At 48.9% G+C, this 18326-nt stretch overlaps 1 protein-coding gene across 3 annotated transcripts in view; it reads left to right on the top strand.

The window, feature by feature from the left end:
* Wdr62 (WD repeat domain 62) overlaps window positions 1-18326 on the top strand; it is a 39804-nt gene that overhangs the window by 11647 nt on the left and 9831 nt on the right. For all 3 annotated transcript variants that reach the window (XR_005286618.1, XM_038340419.1, XM_038340418.1), the window contains exons 8-20: window positions 1015-1175; window positions 3748-3937; window positions 6478-6615; window positions 7663-7841; window positions 10374-10465; window positions 12167-12292; window positions 13911-13978; window positions 14059-14180; window positions 15640-15715; window positions 16353-16464; window positions 16563-16626; window positions 17074-17196; window positions 18142-18275. Coding sequence is in view for 2 of the 3 variants with exons in the window: in XM_038340419.1 (XP_038196347.1) it covers window positions 1015-1175; window positions 3748-3937; window positions 6478-6615; window positions 7663-7841; window positions 10374-10465; window positions 12167-12292; window positions 13911-13978; window positions 14059-14180; window positions 15640-15715; window positions 16353-16464; window positions 16563-16626; window positions 17074-17196; window positions 18142-18275 (1585 nt within the window). In the remaining variant the exon portion in view is untranslated. The remainder of the gene's footprint in view (window positions 1-1014; window positions 1176-3747; window positions 3938-6477; window positions 6616-7662; window positions 7842-10373; window positions 10466-12166; window positions 12293-13910; window positions 13979-14058; window positions 14181-15639; window positions 15716-16352; window positions 16465-16562; window positions 16627-17073; window positions 17197-18141; window positions 18276-18326) is intronic.

Below are 18326 nucleotides of genomic sequence, written 5' to 3'. Positions count from 1 at the left end.
CCTTTTGTTTGGTAAAGTGTGGTGTTGCACATGGTCCTAGCACTTGGAAAACTGAAGCCAGAAGATTGCCAAAAATTCCAGTATAGTTGAGGCCCCATAGTGAGATCCTCTCTCAAAAAACAAACAAAAACCAAAACAATACAGAAAGAGAGGGTTTTTTTTAATATTTATTTATTTATTTAGTATACAATATTCTGTCTGTGTGTAGTATGTCTGAAGACCAGAAGAGGGCACCAGACCTTGTTACAGATGGTTGTGAGCCACCATGTGGTTGCCGGGAATTGAACTCAGAACCTTTGGAAGAGCAGGCAATGCTCTTACCCACTGAGCCATCTCTCCAGCCCTTGTTTTTGTTTTTGTTTGTTGTTTGTTTTTTTTCTTGATTTTTTGAGACGTTTCTTTTTAGTTTTGTAGCCTGTCCTAGAACCTGCTTTGTAGACCAGGCTGGCCTTGAACTCACAAATCCGCTTGCCTCTGCCTCCCAAGTGCTGGGATTAAAAGAGTGCACCACTGCCCGGCTGAGAGAGCTTTTGACAGAGCACTAAATGACTCACAAATTAAGTCCCATAGAAAACTGAAATCTGTCAAGAATCTGGCACTTATGATCCCTTTTGTCAAAGTCACTGCTGTAAATGTACTCTTTTCAGATTTATTTATTTTTATGTGTATGAGTGTTCTGTCTGCATGTCTGTCTGTGCACCACTGTGGCTTGCTGCCCGTGGTGGTCAGATGAAGGCATTGGATCCCCTGAAACTGGAGTTATGGATAGTTGTGAGGCACCGTGTGGGTGTGTGTTGAACTTGGGTCCTCTGCAAGAACAAGTGTTCTTCACTGCTGAGTCATCTCTCCAGCCCCACCAATTTTTTTACCCATTGTTAAGTCCCTGTGAGTAGCGGTGACAACTCTGCCCCAAGTCATGTGCCTGCATATTGGCACATCTTTAGTCGTGACTATCCTATATTTTAATTTCAAAATAATATAAAACGTCAAGTCCACTTGAGTATGTTCCCGCAGGTCTCCTTGTCCTCCTGCCTGTGTGTCAGTGAGGAGCTGATCTTCTGTGGATGCACAGATGGAATAGTCCGCATCTTCCAGGCCCACAGCCTGCAGTACCTCGCCAACCTGCCCAAGCCACACTACCTGGGAGTCGACGTGGCACAGGGCCTGGACTCCAGGTACTGCCCTACCCTGCCCTGGGAGAGGAAGGGTGTTCAGAGTCTCACTGGCGTCCATCTACTTGAGTGTCCATACTGTAAACACTAATGATTGCTCTTAGCACTGGGCATTAATGCAGCGAATGAAGCATGAAAGTCCTGCTCCAGAGACAAGCTTCAGGGTAAGGGGCACTCCAGCATCAGGGAAGACATGCTCAGAGCAGGAGTGAGGACAGCAGAATGTGCTCCCCTGTGTTGTAACATTTACTAAGCAGCTATTCGGTGGCAGCCCAAGGCAGAAAGCAGGAATCCGAGCCAGCAAAATCTCTGCTGGCATCCAGGTGTTGAGCCACACACCTTTAATCCCAGCACTCGGGAGGCAGAGGCAAGTGGATCTCTGAGTTGAGGTCAGCCTGGTCTACAGAGTGAGTCCCAGGACAGCCAAGACTACACAGAGAAAGCCTGTCTCAAAAAAAGAAAGAAAGAAAGAAAGAAAGAAAGAAGGAAGGAAGGAAGGAAGGAAGGAAGGAAGGAAAGAAAGAAAGAAAGAAAGAAAGAAAGAAAGAAAGAAAGAAAGAAAGAAAAAGGAAAACAAAAAAGAATCTCTGCCAACCAAACTTTTGTGCCAAGAAACCTCAGGGAGGGAGGGAGCTCCGCGAAAGTGCAGCTGAGGCGGTGCTGAAAGAGAGCAGTGGCTCAGGAGCTTGCTGGGTGGGCTGTGACCACTGAGTGTCCCGTAGGAGAGGCCGCTGTGCGGATAGCAAGTTAAATGCCATAAAAGGACAGCATACTGGGTGCTGCAGAACTAGCAAAGGGCTGTGAGACTGGGTGGCTGGAACGCTGATGGAGACCAGGTGGCTGAGCCCGTGTCTCTTCTGAGGTTTGTGGGCTGGCCATAGGGGGTTGCATGATAAGCCCTTGAATGCAGAATCATTTGCCGTATCCAGAGTGGACGAAAGAGCCAAGTTGTGCCTGTTCCCTTGTTGTAAGTCACTTGTGGAACATGGCATAGGTGTCTAACCATGGCGGGCTCCCTCTTTGTAGATCGTTAAATCCCTAGATTGTTAAATCCTGGGCCAGCAACTCTCCAAGAGGAAGCTGGATGGGGTGACTGGGTGTGTAAAGGAAAGAGAAAGTTGAACAAGCTACAGATCATGGCATATTGCACTAGCCAGACTGCCTAGCTCCTCTACCTACTGTAGTGTGCCGTGTGGTCTCAGGTCGTAAGTGTGCCCCTCTGAGTTTGCTTCCTCATCTGAAAAACAAAATTGCTTTTCCTGGTAGTGGTGAAGAATTGAACAGCCCACAGCCAGTACTTAGTGAGCTACAGTCTTCATAGGAAACGTGAGGCCTAGGGACTACACCTCTGCCCCTTGCACAGCAGTTTTGGATCAGTGAGGCCAGACAAAAGAGAGGAGGCCTGAGGTATATGTTTATTTTCCCTGTGTACAGAAATGGACAGAATCTTGAGTTGAATGGAATAGGAATAGACATGATTATCAGTCAGGAACTCAACCGGTCATTGTGGCACACACCTATAGCAGATCTTTGTAAGTTCAAGGCCATCCTGGTCTACACAGCAAGTTCCAGACCAGCTATGTAGTGAGATCCTATCTCAAAACAGAAACAAGGGGCTGGAGAGATGGTTCATGGTTCAGAGGTTAAGAGCACTGACTGCTCTTCTGGCATGCAGACAGAATTCTGTATACATAATAAATAAATTAAAAAAAAACAAACAACAGCAAGGAACTGGTGAGATGACTCAGTGATTAAGGGCCCTGGCTGCTCTTCCAGAAGACCTGGTTCTATTCCCAGCACCCACATGGAGACTCATAATAGTCTAACTTGCAGAGGGTCTGGTATCCTCTTCTGACCTCTAGGGATACCAGGCACAAACATGATACAGACATGCACTAAGCCAAAGCATCCCTGCACAAAAATAAACAACAATCCCACCTCCCCCAGAATTTAAAAAAGAGCACCTCGGGTTGCTTTCACAGGACTCTTCCTTTTTAGATTTCGTTTTGTAAACCTGTGTCTATAGTGACTTGGGACACTAGTCATGGCTTCTACTTCTGGCTATATCGTAGTAGCCAATTTTCCCTTGAATTTATTTTCTCTGCACCCACCCTAGGGCTTCTCTGTGTAGCCCTGGCTGTTCTTGAACTTACACTGTAGACCAGGTTAGCCTCAAACTCAGAGATCTGAAATCCTCCACCTTCCAGTGCTAGGATTAAAGGTGTTCACCACTATACTTGACTTTGGATTTATTTTCAGTGTGCTTATTGGTGTGTAAATTCCAGATGAAAGATCTGTTGATGATCTCACCACTGATGAGCATCAAGTGTGTGGTCCTTGCACCACCTACAGGGCAAGCCAGTTTTGACTAAACTACAGCGGGCACCACCGCTGTTTCATGACCTCATGGAGCTGCAGCCTCTGTAACTTCTCACAGCCTTATTCCTTCCTGATCTAGCGATAAGTAATAAATGCAGTCACTATCATGAAAAAGAATGTGCTCTCATGGCCAGACCCAGAGACACAGGAATGGCTCTCTGGCATTGATGGTGACTGACCCATATGGCTTTGGTAGCTTCCTCTTCCACAGAAAAGCAGAAGCAGTCTACCCAGATACCGTGGCACTGACCTTTGACCCTGTCCACGAGTGGCTCTCATGTGTCTATAAGGACCACAGCATCTATATTTGGGATGTCAAGGACATCAATGAAGTCAGCAAAATGTGGTCAGAGCTCTTCCATAGTTCCTTCGTCTGGAATGTGGAGGTGAGACCCTCTTTCCCTCCTTCCCTTTGTCCAGCTGTGGCTCCACTGGGGCTCAGCTCATGTATCCCCCATAGAGCCTAGAGAACCCATTTGACCATTGTGTGAAAAGACACAAATGGAGCTGGGTTTAGTGTACACCTGTAACCCCAGCACTTGAGATTAGGAGTTCAAGGTCATCCTTTGCCGCACAGAATATTCACGACCTACCTGGGGTACATGAGAACCTGTCTCAAAGAAAGAAAAGAAAAATTTGGACAGGATTGATGACCCAAGCATACTTTTTTAATATATATAATTTATTTAACTTTATTTCATGTGTGTTGGTGTGAAGGTGTCAGATTCCATGGGACTGGAGTTACAGACAGTTGTGAGCTGCCATGTGGGTCTGGGAATTGAACCTGGATCCTCTGAAAGAGGAGCCAGTGCTTTTAACCTTTGAGCCATCTCTCCAGCCTCCAAGCATACTTTTAATCCCGGTGTTCTTAAGGCTGAGGCTGCTAGATCTCTGTGAGTTCAAGGCCAGCCTGGTGTACATAGCAAGTTCCAGACCAGCCAAGGCTGTAGGAAAGTGAGACCCTGTGATAATGAGAACAAAAGGAAGGAAAAAATGTTCAAAAGCTCTGTTCAGAGACTGAACAGGTGGCTCAGTGGTTAAGAGCTCTTGCTGCTCTTGAAGAGAACCTGGGTGTGAGTTGGTGGCTCACAACAGCTGTAACTCCAGTTCCAGATCATCGCCCTCTCCCGACTTCTGTGGGTATTGCATGCACATGGCATACATACATGCAGAGAAAGCACTGATAAGCATGAAATAAAAAAAAAAGGGTTTTTTGTTTGTTTATTTTATTTTTTTGAGATAGGGTTCCTCTGTGTAGCTTTGAAACCTGTCCTAGAACTCACTCTGTAGACCAAGATGGCCTCAAACTCAACAAGATCTGCCTGCCTCTGCCTCCTGAGTGCTGGTATTAAAGACATGTGTCAACACTGCCTCTTTTTTTTAAGATTATTTATACAGCGTTCTGCCTCCATGTATGCTCACACACCAGAAGAGGGTGCCAGATCTCATTATAGATGGTTGTGAGCCACCATGTGGTTGCTGGGAATTGAACTCAAGACCTCTGGAAGAGCAGCCAGTGCTCTTAGCCTCTGAGCCATCTCTCCAGCCCCCAAATCCATTTGTGTTTGAGGGTTTCACTATGGGATAATATCATGCTGTCAGTTCTCCTTATTAGCTGGCCCACTCACATTAATGAGTCCCTTGTCTTTCTGTACCATTTGGGCACTGGGTACACTTCATCCAGTGATGGCTAAATGATGCTTGATCTTTCCCTCTGCTTGCCCTTTTCCTAGACAACCAATTGGCTCTCTGCCTGCTGAACATACCTGGTAGTTTTGGTTCATAGCCTTACATAACCTCATATGTTTTAATATATCAGATATGCTTTTGTCCACCACCATCAACATTGTTGCTGTTAACTTGTTCATTCCGGGCCAATAGGAGTTTCTTCAAGTTGGCTTCTGGGGTTGGAAACAACCCTGGTAGTCTTTGGTAGCACCTTGCTGGTGGATGCCAAGATGCTTCAGCTTCATCTTGTACATTTATTGTCCAGACCTGGACCCAGCCATTTTTTTGAAACCCTTGTTCATTTTTCCAGTGGGAATTGGCATGGGTATTGTTGTTGTTGTTGTTTAGATTTTGCTTTCATTTTTGCTACTGAGGACTGAACCCCGAGCTTTATCAACACTACTCAAGTACCCTACCACTGTTGTATCCCCATCCTGCTAATTGATAACTCATTCAGGGCACTAAGGTGGCTCCTAGTTGTCAGAGGCACAGGAAGTTATAGAATGAGAGTGTCCTACTAGTTATGTTTCTTCCACATCATATATACAAGAGTTGAAGGGCAGCAATTATTCAATTCTGAAAATGGTCACATTTTTTGTTTTTTTTTTTTTCTACTTTTTGTTTCTGTCTGGGAAAAACACACACATTTTTTTTTTTGGACAGGGTCCACTGTGTAGCATTAGCTGGTCTTGAACTGAGGGAGAGACACCTGCTTCTGCCTCCCATGTGCTGCCTTTCACCATTGCTCCTGGCTTGTTCTTTTGAAGCAAGGTCTTGTTAAGTAGTCCTCAAAATGTTTTTTTTTCTCTTTTTTTATTAGTATTTTCCCCCAAAAAACAGGGTTTCTCTGTGTAGCCCTGGCTGTTCTGCACTTCACTCTGTAGACCAGGCTGGCCCTAAACTCAGATTTGCCTGCCTCTGCCTCCCAAGTGCTAGGATTAGAGGTGTGTGCCATTATGCCTGACCAGTTTTTCTTTCTTTCTTTTGAGACAAAGTCTCATGTAGCCCAGGCTAGTTTTGAACCCAGTATGTAGCTAAGTCTGAAATGAATTTCTGATCCTCCTGCCTCAACTCCCAACTGCTGGGATTGGAGGCATAGTCCACCACCACTTCGAGCGTTAGCTTCGTTTTCTCGCCCACACGCAGCTGTACATCACCACCATCCGTGTTCAGGGTCGCCTTGTTCTCTGGGCCGTAGGTGTATCCTGAGTTTGAAGATCAGAGGGCTTGTCTGCCGTCCGGGTCTTTTCTGACTTGTTCCTCAGACAACACCATCCGCTTCTGGAATATGGGCAGCAGCTCTGATGCTCAGTGGCAGAAAAACATCTTCAGCGATGTGAGTTGTTCCATTGTAATCCGGTTTCTAGGAGCAGTGAAGCCTTCCTCGTGGAACAAAATGTTAGGTTTCCCCAGGGGCAGGAACTAGGAACTGAGATGGGGCACTCTTATTTGTTTCTCTCTGTTCCTCCCTCCCTTTCTGTGGTGGGTGGCTTGAGCTGTCTTCTCTCTTTTCCCTTAACTCCTCTGTGTGCGTGCATGTCCACCTCAGGCAGTCCAGCACCTTCACTGGAGATGACCTGTCTTCAGGCCTTGAGTCACAACTCAGGGAGAGTACAGTAGGCAGAGCCAGGCAGTGGCATGCCTCACCTCAGTAGCTGTCACATGGGGAACCTTGGCTGGTATGCTAGCAGGAGCCCAGGGAGAGGCCTGCTGGAGGCTCAGGAGAAACAGTTTGCTGAAGACATTTTAGTCAGTGCTGCTAGGCCAGCAAGGGAGCTTTTCTGGGTAGCTGAGAGCTGAATCGCTCTATTGTACTTCATGTAAAACCCCCTTCTGCCTCTGTGGCACTTCCAAGTCCAGTGGGAGGCATACGGGTTCAGTAACTGCCAGTTGTGTGCAAGCACAAGTGCAAGAAGCACTATGAAAGAAAACAACAGGATGCCAATTAGCACATGACCCTGCCCATACTGTCCCAAGAGCCTGGCCGGCAGCAGCAGCTTCCAATCTGGAAGGAGCACGTCAGCCCCAGTATGGAGGGACGGGGTAAACAAAGGAGGGGACAGATTCCATACCTGGAATAACCTGTGCAAAGACCCCAGGGTAACACCAAACTTGGTGACTGGGAAAACCGTCAAAGGTCAGTATGGCAGCAGTAATGCAGGCCTGTAGTGCAGGAGGAGCATGGAAACCGCTCCTTTGTTACTTTCCCTCGCGAGCCAATAGCGCTGTCTTTTGCATGATTGAAAAATAAAGCTTGCCAGGCACACACGCCTGTAATCCCAGTGCTTGGGTTGTTCCTCAGTTAGGTCCATGCCATGGGATGCACTGAACTCAGAGGTGCTGTGAGCTCCTTGCAATGCTGACCTTAGCCTCTCTTCCACAGACCCTGCTGAAGGTGGTATATGTGGAGAATGACATTCAGCACCTGCAGGACATGTCTCACTTCCCAGACCGGGGCAATGAGAACGGGACACCCATGGATGTGAAAGCTGGGGTCCGAGTCATGCAGGTCAGTCCTGATGGCCAGCACTTGGCTTCAGGCGACCGCAGTGGAAATCTGAGGCAAGTGGCCCTGGTGGTGACTAGTGTTCACCTCCTGGCCCCAGCTGGGGGTCTCAGGGCACTGGGGAGGAATCCTGGTCTTGGCACCTCAGCTGCTCGTTGGGAATAGGGGACCATGAGTAGTAACTCAGTTACCAGCAGCACCCCAAGACTTCAGCTGGGAAGGGCTTCCTGAAGGCTTGAGGTCACAGTAACTGCCAGGACCTCAGCAGCCACATGGAATGGCCTCCTTCCTAGCCAGGGAGATTTATGAAACACTCTCACAGCCATGGGCACTGTAGCTGAAATGTCAGTGGGAGGAGCCAGCTGCAGGGGGTTGGGTGCACTGAGCGGGTTCAGTGGGGTAGAGCACAGAAGGCCCAGGTGGGCTACCCACCCACCAAAGTTGTTCATTACTTTTATTTTGTTGGTTTTGGTTTTAGTTTTGTGTGTGTGTGTGTGTGTGTGTGTGTGTGTGTGTGTGTGTGTTGTGTATGTGTGTCCCCTCAGAAGAGACTAAAAAGATGTCAGGTCCCCTGGAGCTGAAGTTACAAGTAGTTGTGAGCCATCCAACGTGGGTGTTAGGAACCAAACTCAGGTCCTCTGGAGAGCAGCCAGTGCTAATTGCTGAGCCGTCTCTCCGGTTCTGGTGTGATTTTCAGACACATCTTAAATAGCAATTCTCTTGTTTCCACCTCCTAAGTTCTGGGGTCACAGGTATGCACCACCATGTCCAGATTTGTTTTTATTTTCATTTATTTATTTGTTTGTCTGTGTGTGTGTGTGTGTGTGTGTGTGTGTGTGTGTGCCTGTAGTATGTATGTGTATGTGGGTGTGCATTCCTGTATGTCAAGACTGGATGTCTGCTTCAGTCACCCCATTACACTTATTTTCTGAGACAGTCTCTCACTTACGTAGAAGCTCACCAGCTTGGCTAGACTGGCTGGCTAGCAAGCTGCAGGGATCCTTGTTAGGGGCCACAAGTACTGGGGTTAGAGGCACACTCTGCACCAAACATAGATCCTCGCACTTACACAGCAGGTGCTTCACTCACTGAATCATCCTCCAGCGCGTTTTTTTTCTTTTCTTTTTGTTTGTTTGTTTGTTTGTTTGTTTTTGTTTTTTGAGACAGGGTTTCTCTGTGAAGCAGCCCTATGTGTCCCGGAACTCTTTTTGTAGACCAGGCTGGCCTCGAACTCAGAGATCCGCCTGCCTCTGCCTCCCGAGTGCTGGGATTAAAGGCGTGCGCCACCACTGCCTGGCTTTTATCTAGTGGTTTAATCCCCTTGCAGAGCCTGTTGTATATAAATCCTGTTTTATCTATCTTTTATATACTTTGAGATGAGTAAAACCAGAAAAGGCTGGGCTAAAACTCACACAATAGACAGTAGAGGAGTTGTGGTGGAAGAAATAAGGAAAGTTGGGCTGGAGAGATGGCTCAGAGGTTAAGAGCATTGCCTGCTCTTCCAAAGGTCCTGAGTTCAAATCCCAGCAACCACATGGTGGCTCACAACCATCTGTAATGAGGTCTGATGCCCTCTTCTGGCCTGCAGGCATACAGACAGAATATTGTATACATAATAAATAAATAAATATTTTACCAAAAAAAAAAAAAAAAAAAAGAAATAAGGAAAGTCTACATTTGAGAGTGTTTAAGAATGAGGCATGAGCGGATGTGGTGGTGCATGCCTTTAATCCCACCACTCAGGAGACAGTGGCAAGAAGATCTCTGAGTTTAAGGCCGGCCTGCTGTACAGAATGAGTTCAAGGACAGCCAGGGCTACAGAGAGACCCTGTCTCTAAAAAGAAGGAAAACATAATGAATAATGAATAAAGCATGACGGTGCACACTCTATCAACAGAAGACAAAGAGCTGGAGGGACGGCCCACGAGTTAAGGTGTTTACTGTTCTCACAGAGGACCAGAGTTTGGTCCCCGGTAGCAATGTCAGACCACTCAGAACTACAGGGCTTTAACTGTAGCTCTACAGGATTTAATGCCTTCTTCTGGCCTCTGCAGGCACACACACAAACACACACACAATGAAAACATTTTTTTAAAAAATAGGCACATGCCTTTAATTACATCACTTGGAGTCAGGGACAGGTAGGTCTCTGTGAGCCTGAGGGCAGCCTGGTCTACATAGCCAGTACCAGGCCAGCTAGGGATAAATACTGAGGATGCCCCCCATGATAAAAAAAAGGGGGATAAATAATCTTTTTTTAAAAAAGAAAGAAAACAAAGGAGAGGTAAATCCATGAATATTGTCTCTGACCCTTTCCATCAGAGACTGCCTGTGATATTTAGCTCTGCAAAACTGCCTTTGCTACAGAGTACTGTCTTCAGTCCCTGGGGTTGTTTTGGCTTGTGAACTACAGGAGGTTCATACCTGTGGTCTCCTTGTTTCTGCACTGCTGCCTTTACCACAGCCATGTCTGGATGGGAAGGTGTGTTGGGCATCTCAGACTAATTGACACAATAAGGCTGCAGTGCTGGCCTGGAGCCAGGCTTGGGGTGGTGGGCAGGGTACAGTTGGCAGTGTGTGTCTCCCAGGATCCACGAGCTGCACTTCATGGATGAGCTGATCAAGGTGGAGGCCCATGATGCTGAGGTGCTGTGCCTGGAGTACTCCAAGCCTGAGACAGGTGAGCCGACAGCAGCCAAGGTCAGGTGGGCAGAGCTACAGAAAGCAGCAACTAATGGGAGTCTTCAATAAGGGCCCTGTGGTTAGACTGGGCCAGGTTGTATGGATTCCACAAAGCAAGACAGCTGCAGGCTCATGCTGGTCCCAGTGCCTCATCAAGACCCAAGCTGCAGGCGTGTGAGTGAGGATGTGAATAAAAGCTCATCTGCTGGACGGGCTGATGGGTGTGCCTCTTAAAAAGTTAAATGTCTACAGAAAAATTGCAAGAATGTGATAGCAAGTACTTGCAATCTTTCTAGATCCAGATTTTCTTTTAAATCCAGTCTAACCCTTTGACTACATACATGAATTGCTCTGTTTTCCTCTTTCCATTGCTCTGTGTGTATGTATGTCACATACGGGATAGAATAAGAATATTCACATTTTGCTTTTTTGCTGGGTGATGTGAGAGTTCAGGCATGGTGTCCTCTGACCCTCCAGTACCCTAAGAGCATCTCCATTTACATGACTGTAGCATGCTAGGGTGGAGCTCAGGGGTGAAGCATCACCTAGCATTGTACATTGTAGATGCCCTGTCCCATCTTGGTCATATTCATTCATTCATTCATTCATTCATATGTGTGTGTGTGTGTGTGTGTGTGTGTATGCACACATATAAAACACTACTGCACTTACCAAGTCTGTGTATTCCATTTTGATACCATGATGTCATTTATCCAGTTCCTTACTGAAATTTGGTTAGTTCCCCAGTATTGTCTTTCCTAGAACCTTTGTTCCTAACCTAGGCTCACATTTCCCAGCGTCTCGGCTGTGTTATCATTTTTACTCTGGAGCACCCCCACAGTCTTCACTTGGCCTTTGGACTTCGGCCTTCTGCAGAGTACAGCCAGTCATGTACAATTTCCCTCGGTTTTGGGCTTGTCTGATCCCTGTCATTTGGTTCAGACAGTATATGTTTAGAATACCCTCTCTGTATTAGTTGCTTTTGTGCTGCTATAATGAAATCCTAGGGACCAAGTGTTCAAATGCCTGAGCCTGTGTGGAGCATTTCTTATTCAAACCAGCACACTGTTCAGTCTGGGTGGACTTATCCCCGCTGAGGTGTAAATGATGGTTTGCCATGCCATTTTTCCTTCCATTCTCCATACCTTCTGCCCATCAGAGTTTCTGTGTTCTCCACCCTTACAACTTCTCTGAACTGTTCTGGCCTCAGGCTGTGTGAAAAACTCAGCTCTGTAGTGACAGAGCAGGCCTAGTCTGAGGGCCAGTGCGGGAAAGGCCCAGCGAGAGAAGGATGGTGGCAGAGAGCAGGCAGCAAGGCCTGACCGAGGCCTAGGGAGCCAAGACTTAGAGCTGGGCATGGTTGTAAGTGGGGCTCAGCAAACTCCTAGGCCTCCCATTCATCACACAGAATAGGACTTATCAGGAAGGAGTGCCGTGGTGTGCCAAGGGTCTACTACAGATAAGCATGGCACATACACATGCCAAGATTTGCCTTTACTCAACTAGTGGTAAGGGCGTAGGGGCTCAGGGAAAAGGCCACCCAGAGCCAAGGACTTGCCCTTTCTTGGTTTGGGGCACCCTAGCTACGGCTCTGAACCCAAAGACCCCCTTCAAGGATTGGCCATCTCAGTCTACCTGCTCACATGAGAGGCAGAGCATCTAGGCGGCCTTTGAACCCAGCTGTCCTCTCCACTCACAGGAGTAACTTTGCTGGCTTCAGCCAGTCGGGACCGGCTTATCCATGTGTTAAATGTGGAGAAGAACTACAACCTGGAGCAGACCCTGGATGACCACTCCTCCTCCATCACAGCCATTAAGTTTGCTGGTGAGTGCCTTCCCTCCCGCTTGCTGGACCTCAACAGACATCTCTTTGTAAGTAACCACAGCATGTCCTGTGGCATGCAGAGACAGGAGTGGCAACCATGGACCTGAAGAGTGGGCTTTTTGTTTTTTTAGTTTATAAAAATGAATGAATGAATGAATGAATGAATGAAAAGTGGGTAGGCCAAGGCAGTGTCATATACCTGTAGTCTCAGCTGCTCCAGAGGCAAGAGGATTGTTGGGTTCAGGAACCCACGACCTACCAACCTAGCAGCTTACTTTCCTTGTTGCTTTGACAAAATACCTGGCAGAAGCAACTTATGAAGGATTTGTTTTGGCTTCCAGTTTAGGAGAAGATACAGTTCATAGCAGGAAGACAAGACTGCAGCAGGAGACAGCATCCAAAGTCAGGGGCAGAGGAAGGTGCATGCTGGGGCTTGTCCAGGGCCCGAGTCTAAATGGTGCTGCCCACATTCAGGGTGGGTCATCCCTCAGTCACACCTCTGCAGATCTCCTCACAGATGTGTCCAGGGCTCAGATGCACCATTACAGAGGCTAGGGACATGGCTCAGTGGGCAAATGCTTTCATGTAAGCTGGTGACCTGAGTTCTGATCTCTGGCACCCACGTAGAAAGCCATCTATAATCCTAGGGTTGAGAGGTGGACACAGGACTCTCTAGCTGATCAGTGAGTTTCCAGCTTTAGTGAAAGATGAAAGACCAGTCTCAGAAATTAAGGTGGCAGAGGTAGCAAGATGGCTTAGCTGGAAAGTCCTTGCCACCACGCCCGATGACCTGAGTTTAATCTCTGGGACCCACACAGTGGGAGTAGAGAACCAGTTCCTGCAAGCGGTTCTCAGGCCTCCACATGCACACCACACACTGCGAACACAATAAATTAGTAAAGGTTTAAAAAATTAAGGTAGAAAGTGACCAAGAATGATACCTGTTGCAGTCTTTCAACCTTCTGAGAAATATCCAGTCAGGTGTGGTAGCATGAGCCTGTAATCTGGTGACTGGGGAGCGGGACTAGGTGTATCATTTAAGACTGTCCTCAGCAAGGCTCTCGAGTTCCTTACTCTGACCTCAAACTTCCTGTGGAGCTAAGGATGACCTTGAGCTGATCTTCCCACCGTCATCTCCCAAGTGCCAGGGTTACAGACGCGTCACGCACATGGCCTTCATTTGTTGTTGTTTCATCTTGTGGTGCTGAGGCCTTCCTTAAGCATACTAAACAAGACACACACACACACACACACACTCCATCTTTAGCCCTTGGTTTTTGTCTTTGCTTTTTGAAACAAGATCTCCTATAGCCAAACTGGCCTAGAATTTGAGTTCTTTGTGCCTCAGATTCCCACATACTGATGTATCACCACCCCCAGCTCTTAAAATGCTGTCCTCTCTGTGCCCCTTCTCTTTGTTTTCCTGAGTACCCCTGCTCTGCCCAGACCTGCCTTACGTACAGTTTGTGTCTTAAAAGGCCTCCCCACTCCTAGGGACATTTCTGATCCTAGCAGAGTTGGTTGTTTGCCCTGAGGTGGGATTTCCTTGCTCCCCATTTTCCCTCCTGTGTAGCATAGGGTGGCACTGTCCAACAACCCCTGCCTCCTTCTCCTCCAGGCACCAGGGATGTCCAGATGATCAGCTGTGGGGCCGATAAGAGCATCTACTTTCGCAGTGCCCAGCAGGTAAGGGGGCTGGCCTCCTTGGGGGCTAAGGTCAGGAACTTGTCAGGGGTATCCTCTGAAGGTCTTGCCTGCCCTGCCAGACCTCGGATGGACTGCACTTTGTCCGTACCCACCACGTAGCAGAGAAGACCACCTTGTATGACATGGATATTGACATCACACAGAAGTATGTGGCTGTGGCCTGCCAGGACCGCAATGTGAGGTGAGGAGTTCCTTGTGCCTCTGTTGGCCTGGCCCCAGCTTGTCTCCAGCCTGGCTGAGTAAGGACGTACTTACTTGCTGGACTGTCTTCTCCCTGGCTACCTGCTTCTTCTCCCTGTTCATCTGGTCCCCGAAAAGCTGGTGAGACTGATGGACCCAGCATGTGTTTCTTAGAAGTCTGGCTTCCAGCAGGGCATTATGTTATTACTGCCATAGTAGCAGATTCATAGAAAGGAAGCTGAGATGAGCTCACCTTTCAAGAGCTTTACTAGGAGAGCCATAGGCAGGCAGCTCTGGTTAAGAGCTCTGGCTGCTCTTCCAGAGAATCTGAATTCTATTCCCAACACCCACATGGTGGCTCACAACCATCTGTAACTGTAGTCCCATGGGATCCAATGCCCTCTTCTGGTATGCAAATGTACATGCAGACAAAGCACCCATATACATAAAGAATATAAATAAAAGGAGAGCCAGAAGTTCTTGGCCATAGGCAGCCATGATGAGGCCCTACAAAAGAGCCACCATGTGTAACATGACATGGGTCCTGAAGATAGAGACAGACCTTCAGTTCCCAGACTATTAGGAGAGGGACAGCATCATAGGCAGCATTGAGGGGCCCCAAAGGGAGAAGCAGGCCTTTCAGTTCTGTAAGACTAAGTTTCTGCCTCTGAGAGATTTCCACAGGGGCTCGGGGTGGGAGGTTTCATGTGACCTAGAAGTCACAGGCACTGATAACAGTAATAATTCAAGGTTGTTTCCCAGCTGTGTAGAGGAGGGAGAGAACTCGGCTGTGTGATAGTTGCAAGGTCACAGCAACTCTCTCTGGCTAGGACAGAGACTGCAAACGGATGTGGCCTGATTTCAGGGGAAGAGAGGGTCACTTAGGGTCTGTGGTCCTCATCACAGCAGTGCATGCCTACAATCCCAGCATTCGGGAGGAGCATCAGCAGCTCACAGCCAGCCCTAGCCATAGCAAATTGGAAGTCACCATGGCCTACATGAGACCCTGTTTCAAAAAGGGGAAAGAGGAGCTGCTCCACCAGGTTTAGCCACCAGCCCTACAGAAAGACTTGTGGCTCCTGGGACTCATAGCTCATTCACCTGTCTTGCTTGGGTGCCTGTCTGGGCTGAAGAACTCGGCTATCACAGTAGTGGCCAAGGTAGCCCAGTCCTTCAGGAAGCCCACAAAAGGACAGTGCATGGTGGTCCAGGCTGGTGTGAAGGGAGCCTGGGAGCCAGCGTGACCTGTAGGAGGGTCAGGAGCTAGCAGGGTTGACCTGAGGATTGTGTTCTCTACTTCTACCTGGGACTAAGCCCTACACTTGCTGAGTGAAGGAGAAGAGATGCCAGCTTATCGGTACCCATAGCATAACCTCAGCTTGCGGTGCGGGCTCCCACCCAGGAGCAGAGGGCAGCAGGGAGGTGTCTTCTGCTCCCACATGGCATCCCCACCTCCCCAGGGTCTACAACACAGTGAGTGGGAAACAGAAGAAGTGCTACAAGGGCTCCCAGGGAGATGAGGGGTCCCTGCTGAAGGTGAGTGTGAGACACCACATACCCCAGCACAGAACCCCACTTGCCTCCTCAGATCTGTTCCTTGGTCAAACTGAACAGTACCCACTCAGACCTGGCTAGCCACGGTGCTTGAGCTGGAGTGAGGGAGGGTCCTTCACTTGCTGAGTGGGCTCCAGTTAGAAGGCAGCGGGGTTGGAGGAAGCAGGCAGACTTCACTCCTGTCTCGGCTTGTCCTCCCATGGGACACAGCTCAGGCGGACACTTTCCAGAGACTCTGGGTCAGGGGAGTTGTTCTGAGTTCAGGCTCCCTGACAGACCCCAGCTGTGCCTCAGGCTGAGCGTCTCTGTCAACGCCAGTGGAAGCAGCTTCCACCCTCGGGTTGTTGTGTAGGAAGCTAAGCTTGCAGGCACTGAGTGAGCATTTAGCCCAGGGCCTGGCCACCATCATTCTACACTGGTGGCTGCGAATTCTTCACCTGCAAAATGGCAGCAGGAATTCCTGCCCTACCGGGTGTCATGAGAGTGCCCTGAGTAGATTCCCTGGACCAAGTGTCCAGCACAAAAGGTGATCATTCAGGGGGTGGTATTGAGATGTTTGGCCCAGGCCTCCCAATAGGAATAAAGCAGGCAGCCTGAGTTGACATGTCTCTTCCCTCAGGTCCATGTGGACCCCTCAGGCACCTTCCTGGCTACAAGCTGCTCTGATAAAAGCATCTCGGTGATTGACTTTTATTCGGGCGAGTGTGTTGCCAAGATGTTCGGCCATTCAGGTAGGTGTTCGGCCATTCAGGAAGGTACCTGCCTGAGCCACCTTCCCGGCTCCCACAGCCTGACTCAGAGTAAGGATGGCCTCTCTCCTTGCTTGCAGAAATCGTCACAGGCATGAAGTTCACCTATGACTGCCGTCACTTGATCACAGTGTCTGGAGACAGGTGGGACAAGTGTGGAGGCTGTCCCTGGTGGGACTCCCTCTAAGGGTAGGTGGGCGCACAGCGTGGCAGAGAGACTCAGCCCAGCATGCTGTGCTTCAGCCTGAGGGGAGTGCTTCAGAGCTCACAGCTTACTCTCATTTAGGACCGCGTAGCCAGCCCTAAGTTTATCACTTTGTACAACTGAGAAGACAGCACATGACCTGTCCTGTGGGATTGATTGTCCCTTTGATTATCACAGTCCTGCCCCGGAGCTATTTGTCTTGAGTCTGGAGGCCCCTAGTTCTCTGGGATATCTGGACCTCGAGCCCAGGTTCAAAGCCCACGAGCTCAGCTGACAGGGCATCTGGGGAGTGGGATCTTGGCCGTGAGGTTGTAGGGGCTCCAGGCTCAGACATGGCAGTGGCTCTCAGGTGCACTTTACTCTGCTTTACACCCCGCTCTTTGCAGCTGCGTGTTCATCTGGCACCTGGGCCCGGAGATCACCAACTGCATGAAGCAGCACTTGCTGGAGATCAATCACCAGGAGCAGCAGCGGCAGCCCAAGCTCCAGAAGTGGAGCATTCCACCCAGGTCCTGCCAACCCCAAGACCAGCGAAGTTGCCTAGGCCAAGAAAGCCCTGAGCTGAGCCCTCCAGTAGTCTTAGCCTGGGGGAATGTCAGGCTTTGGAAACAAAGTTCCAAACCACAATTTAAGAAACGTTTTAACCAGAGGAAGTGGTAGAAAGTGGTAGGTGCTGGTGGCCCACGCCTTTAATCTCAGCACTTGGGAAGCAAAGGCAGGCAGATCTCTGTGAGTTCCAGGACAGACTCCAAAGCTACAGAGAAACCCTGTCTAAGAAATGTTTTAAAGTGCTGAATCTTTGTACTTAGTGAACCCAGTGATGGGGAAGCCCTGGGGTCCGGGGAACCAGAAGGACCTACCCACCTAGCGGCGGGGAAGGGTGCTCAGAAGGGGAACCAGTAGGGACTCCCGTGGCGCTGAATGTCCTCTTACCCTTCAGCACAGAGCTGGTCCTCTGCTTACTTGAGTCCCCTAAGAACATTTCTTTAATCTTTATACTTCTCTCCCACTATTTGGAGTGAACTTGCACGATTTTTTAGATAGTATTGCTGTCTGGCCCAGGCTGGCCAGTCCTCCTGCCTCAGTCTCCAAGTATTCAGATATCAGAATGAACCACAATGCCTGGCTCAGGTTCTGGCTTGAGATAGAAGGTGTTGGGAAGTTTCTTCTCTGCTCTGGTCTGTCCCTCTCTGCCCCTCACTCTGAGTCTTTGCTATGGCCTCCATGTAGGCTCCAAGGTGCCTGTGAGGACTGGGCCCTGACCATAACCACTGGTCCTGAAATGGTGGTGTCGTGGGCTGAGGCATCAAAGGAATGTACCTCAGCTCATACTTAGTTTTGAGGCTAATACTCCGCCATGTGGCTCTCAACAGAGTCATGGCTGGAGCCGTGGACAGGCTCCCACCTCACCTCATTCACCCATGCTTCTCTCCTTTCTGTTTTCCTTCCCGAAGCCAGGAGACATATGTATCTACACCGAGCGAGATCTGCTCCCTGAGCCCTGGAGAGCAGACAGAAGATGAGACGGAGGAGGAGTGTGACCCAGAAGAGTTGCTGAAAACACCGTCCAAAGAGAGCCTGGACCCAGGTTAGGGAAAGGGCCTATTGGCCTGGGATCAACACTGGGAGTGTAACAACT

The sequence above is a fragment of the Arvicola amphibius genome, chromosome 8, assembly GCF_903992535.2.
Source record: "Arvicola amphibius chromosome 8, mArvAmp1.2, whole genome shotgun sequence".
NCBI lineage: Eukaryota > Metazoa > Chordata > Mammalia > Rodentia > Cricetidae > Arvicola > Arvicola amphibius.
This window is presented reverse-complemented; position numbering and strand designations above follow the sequence as displayed.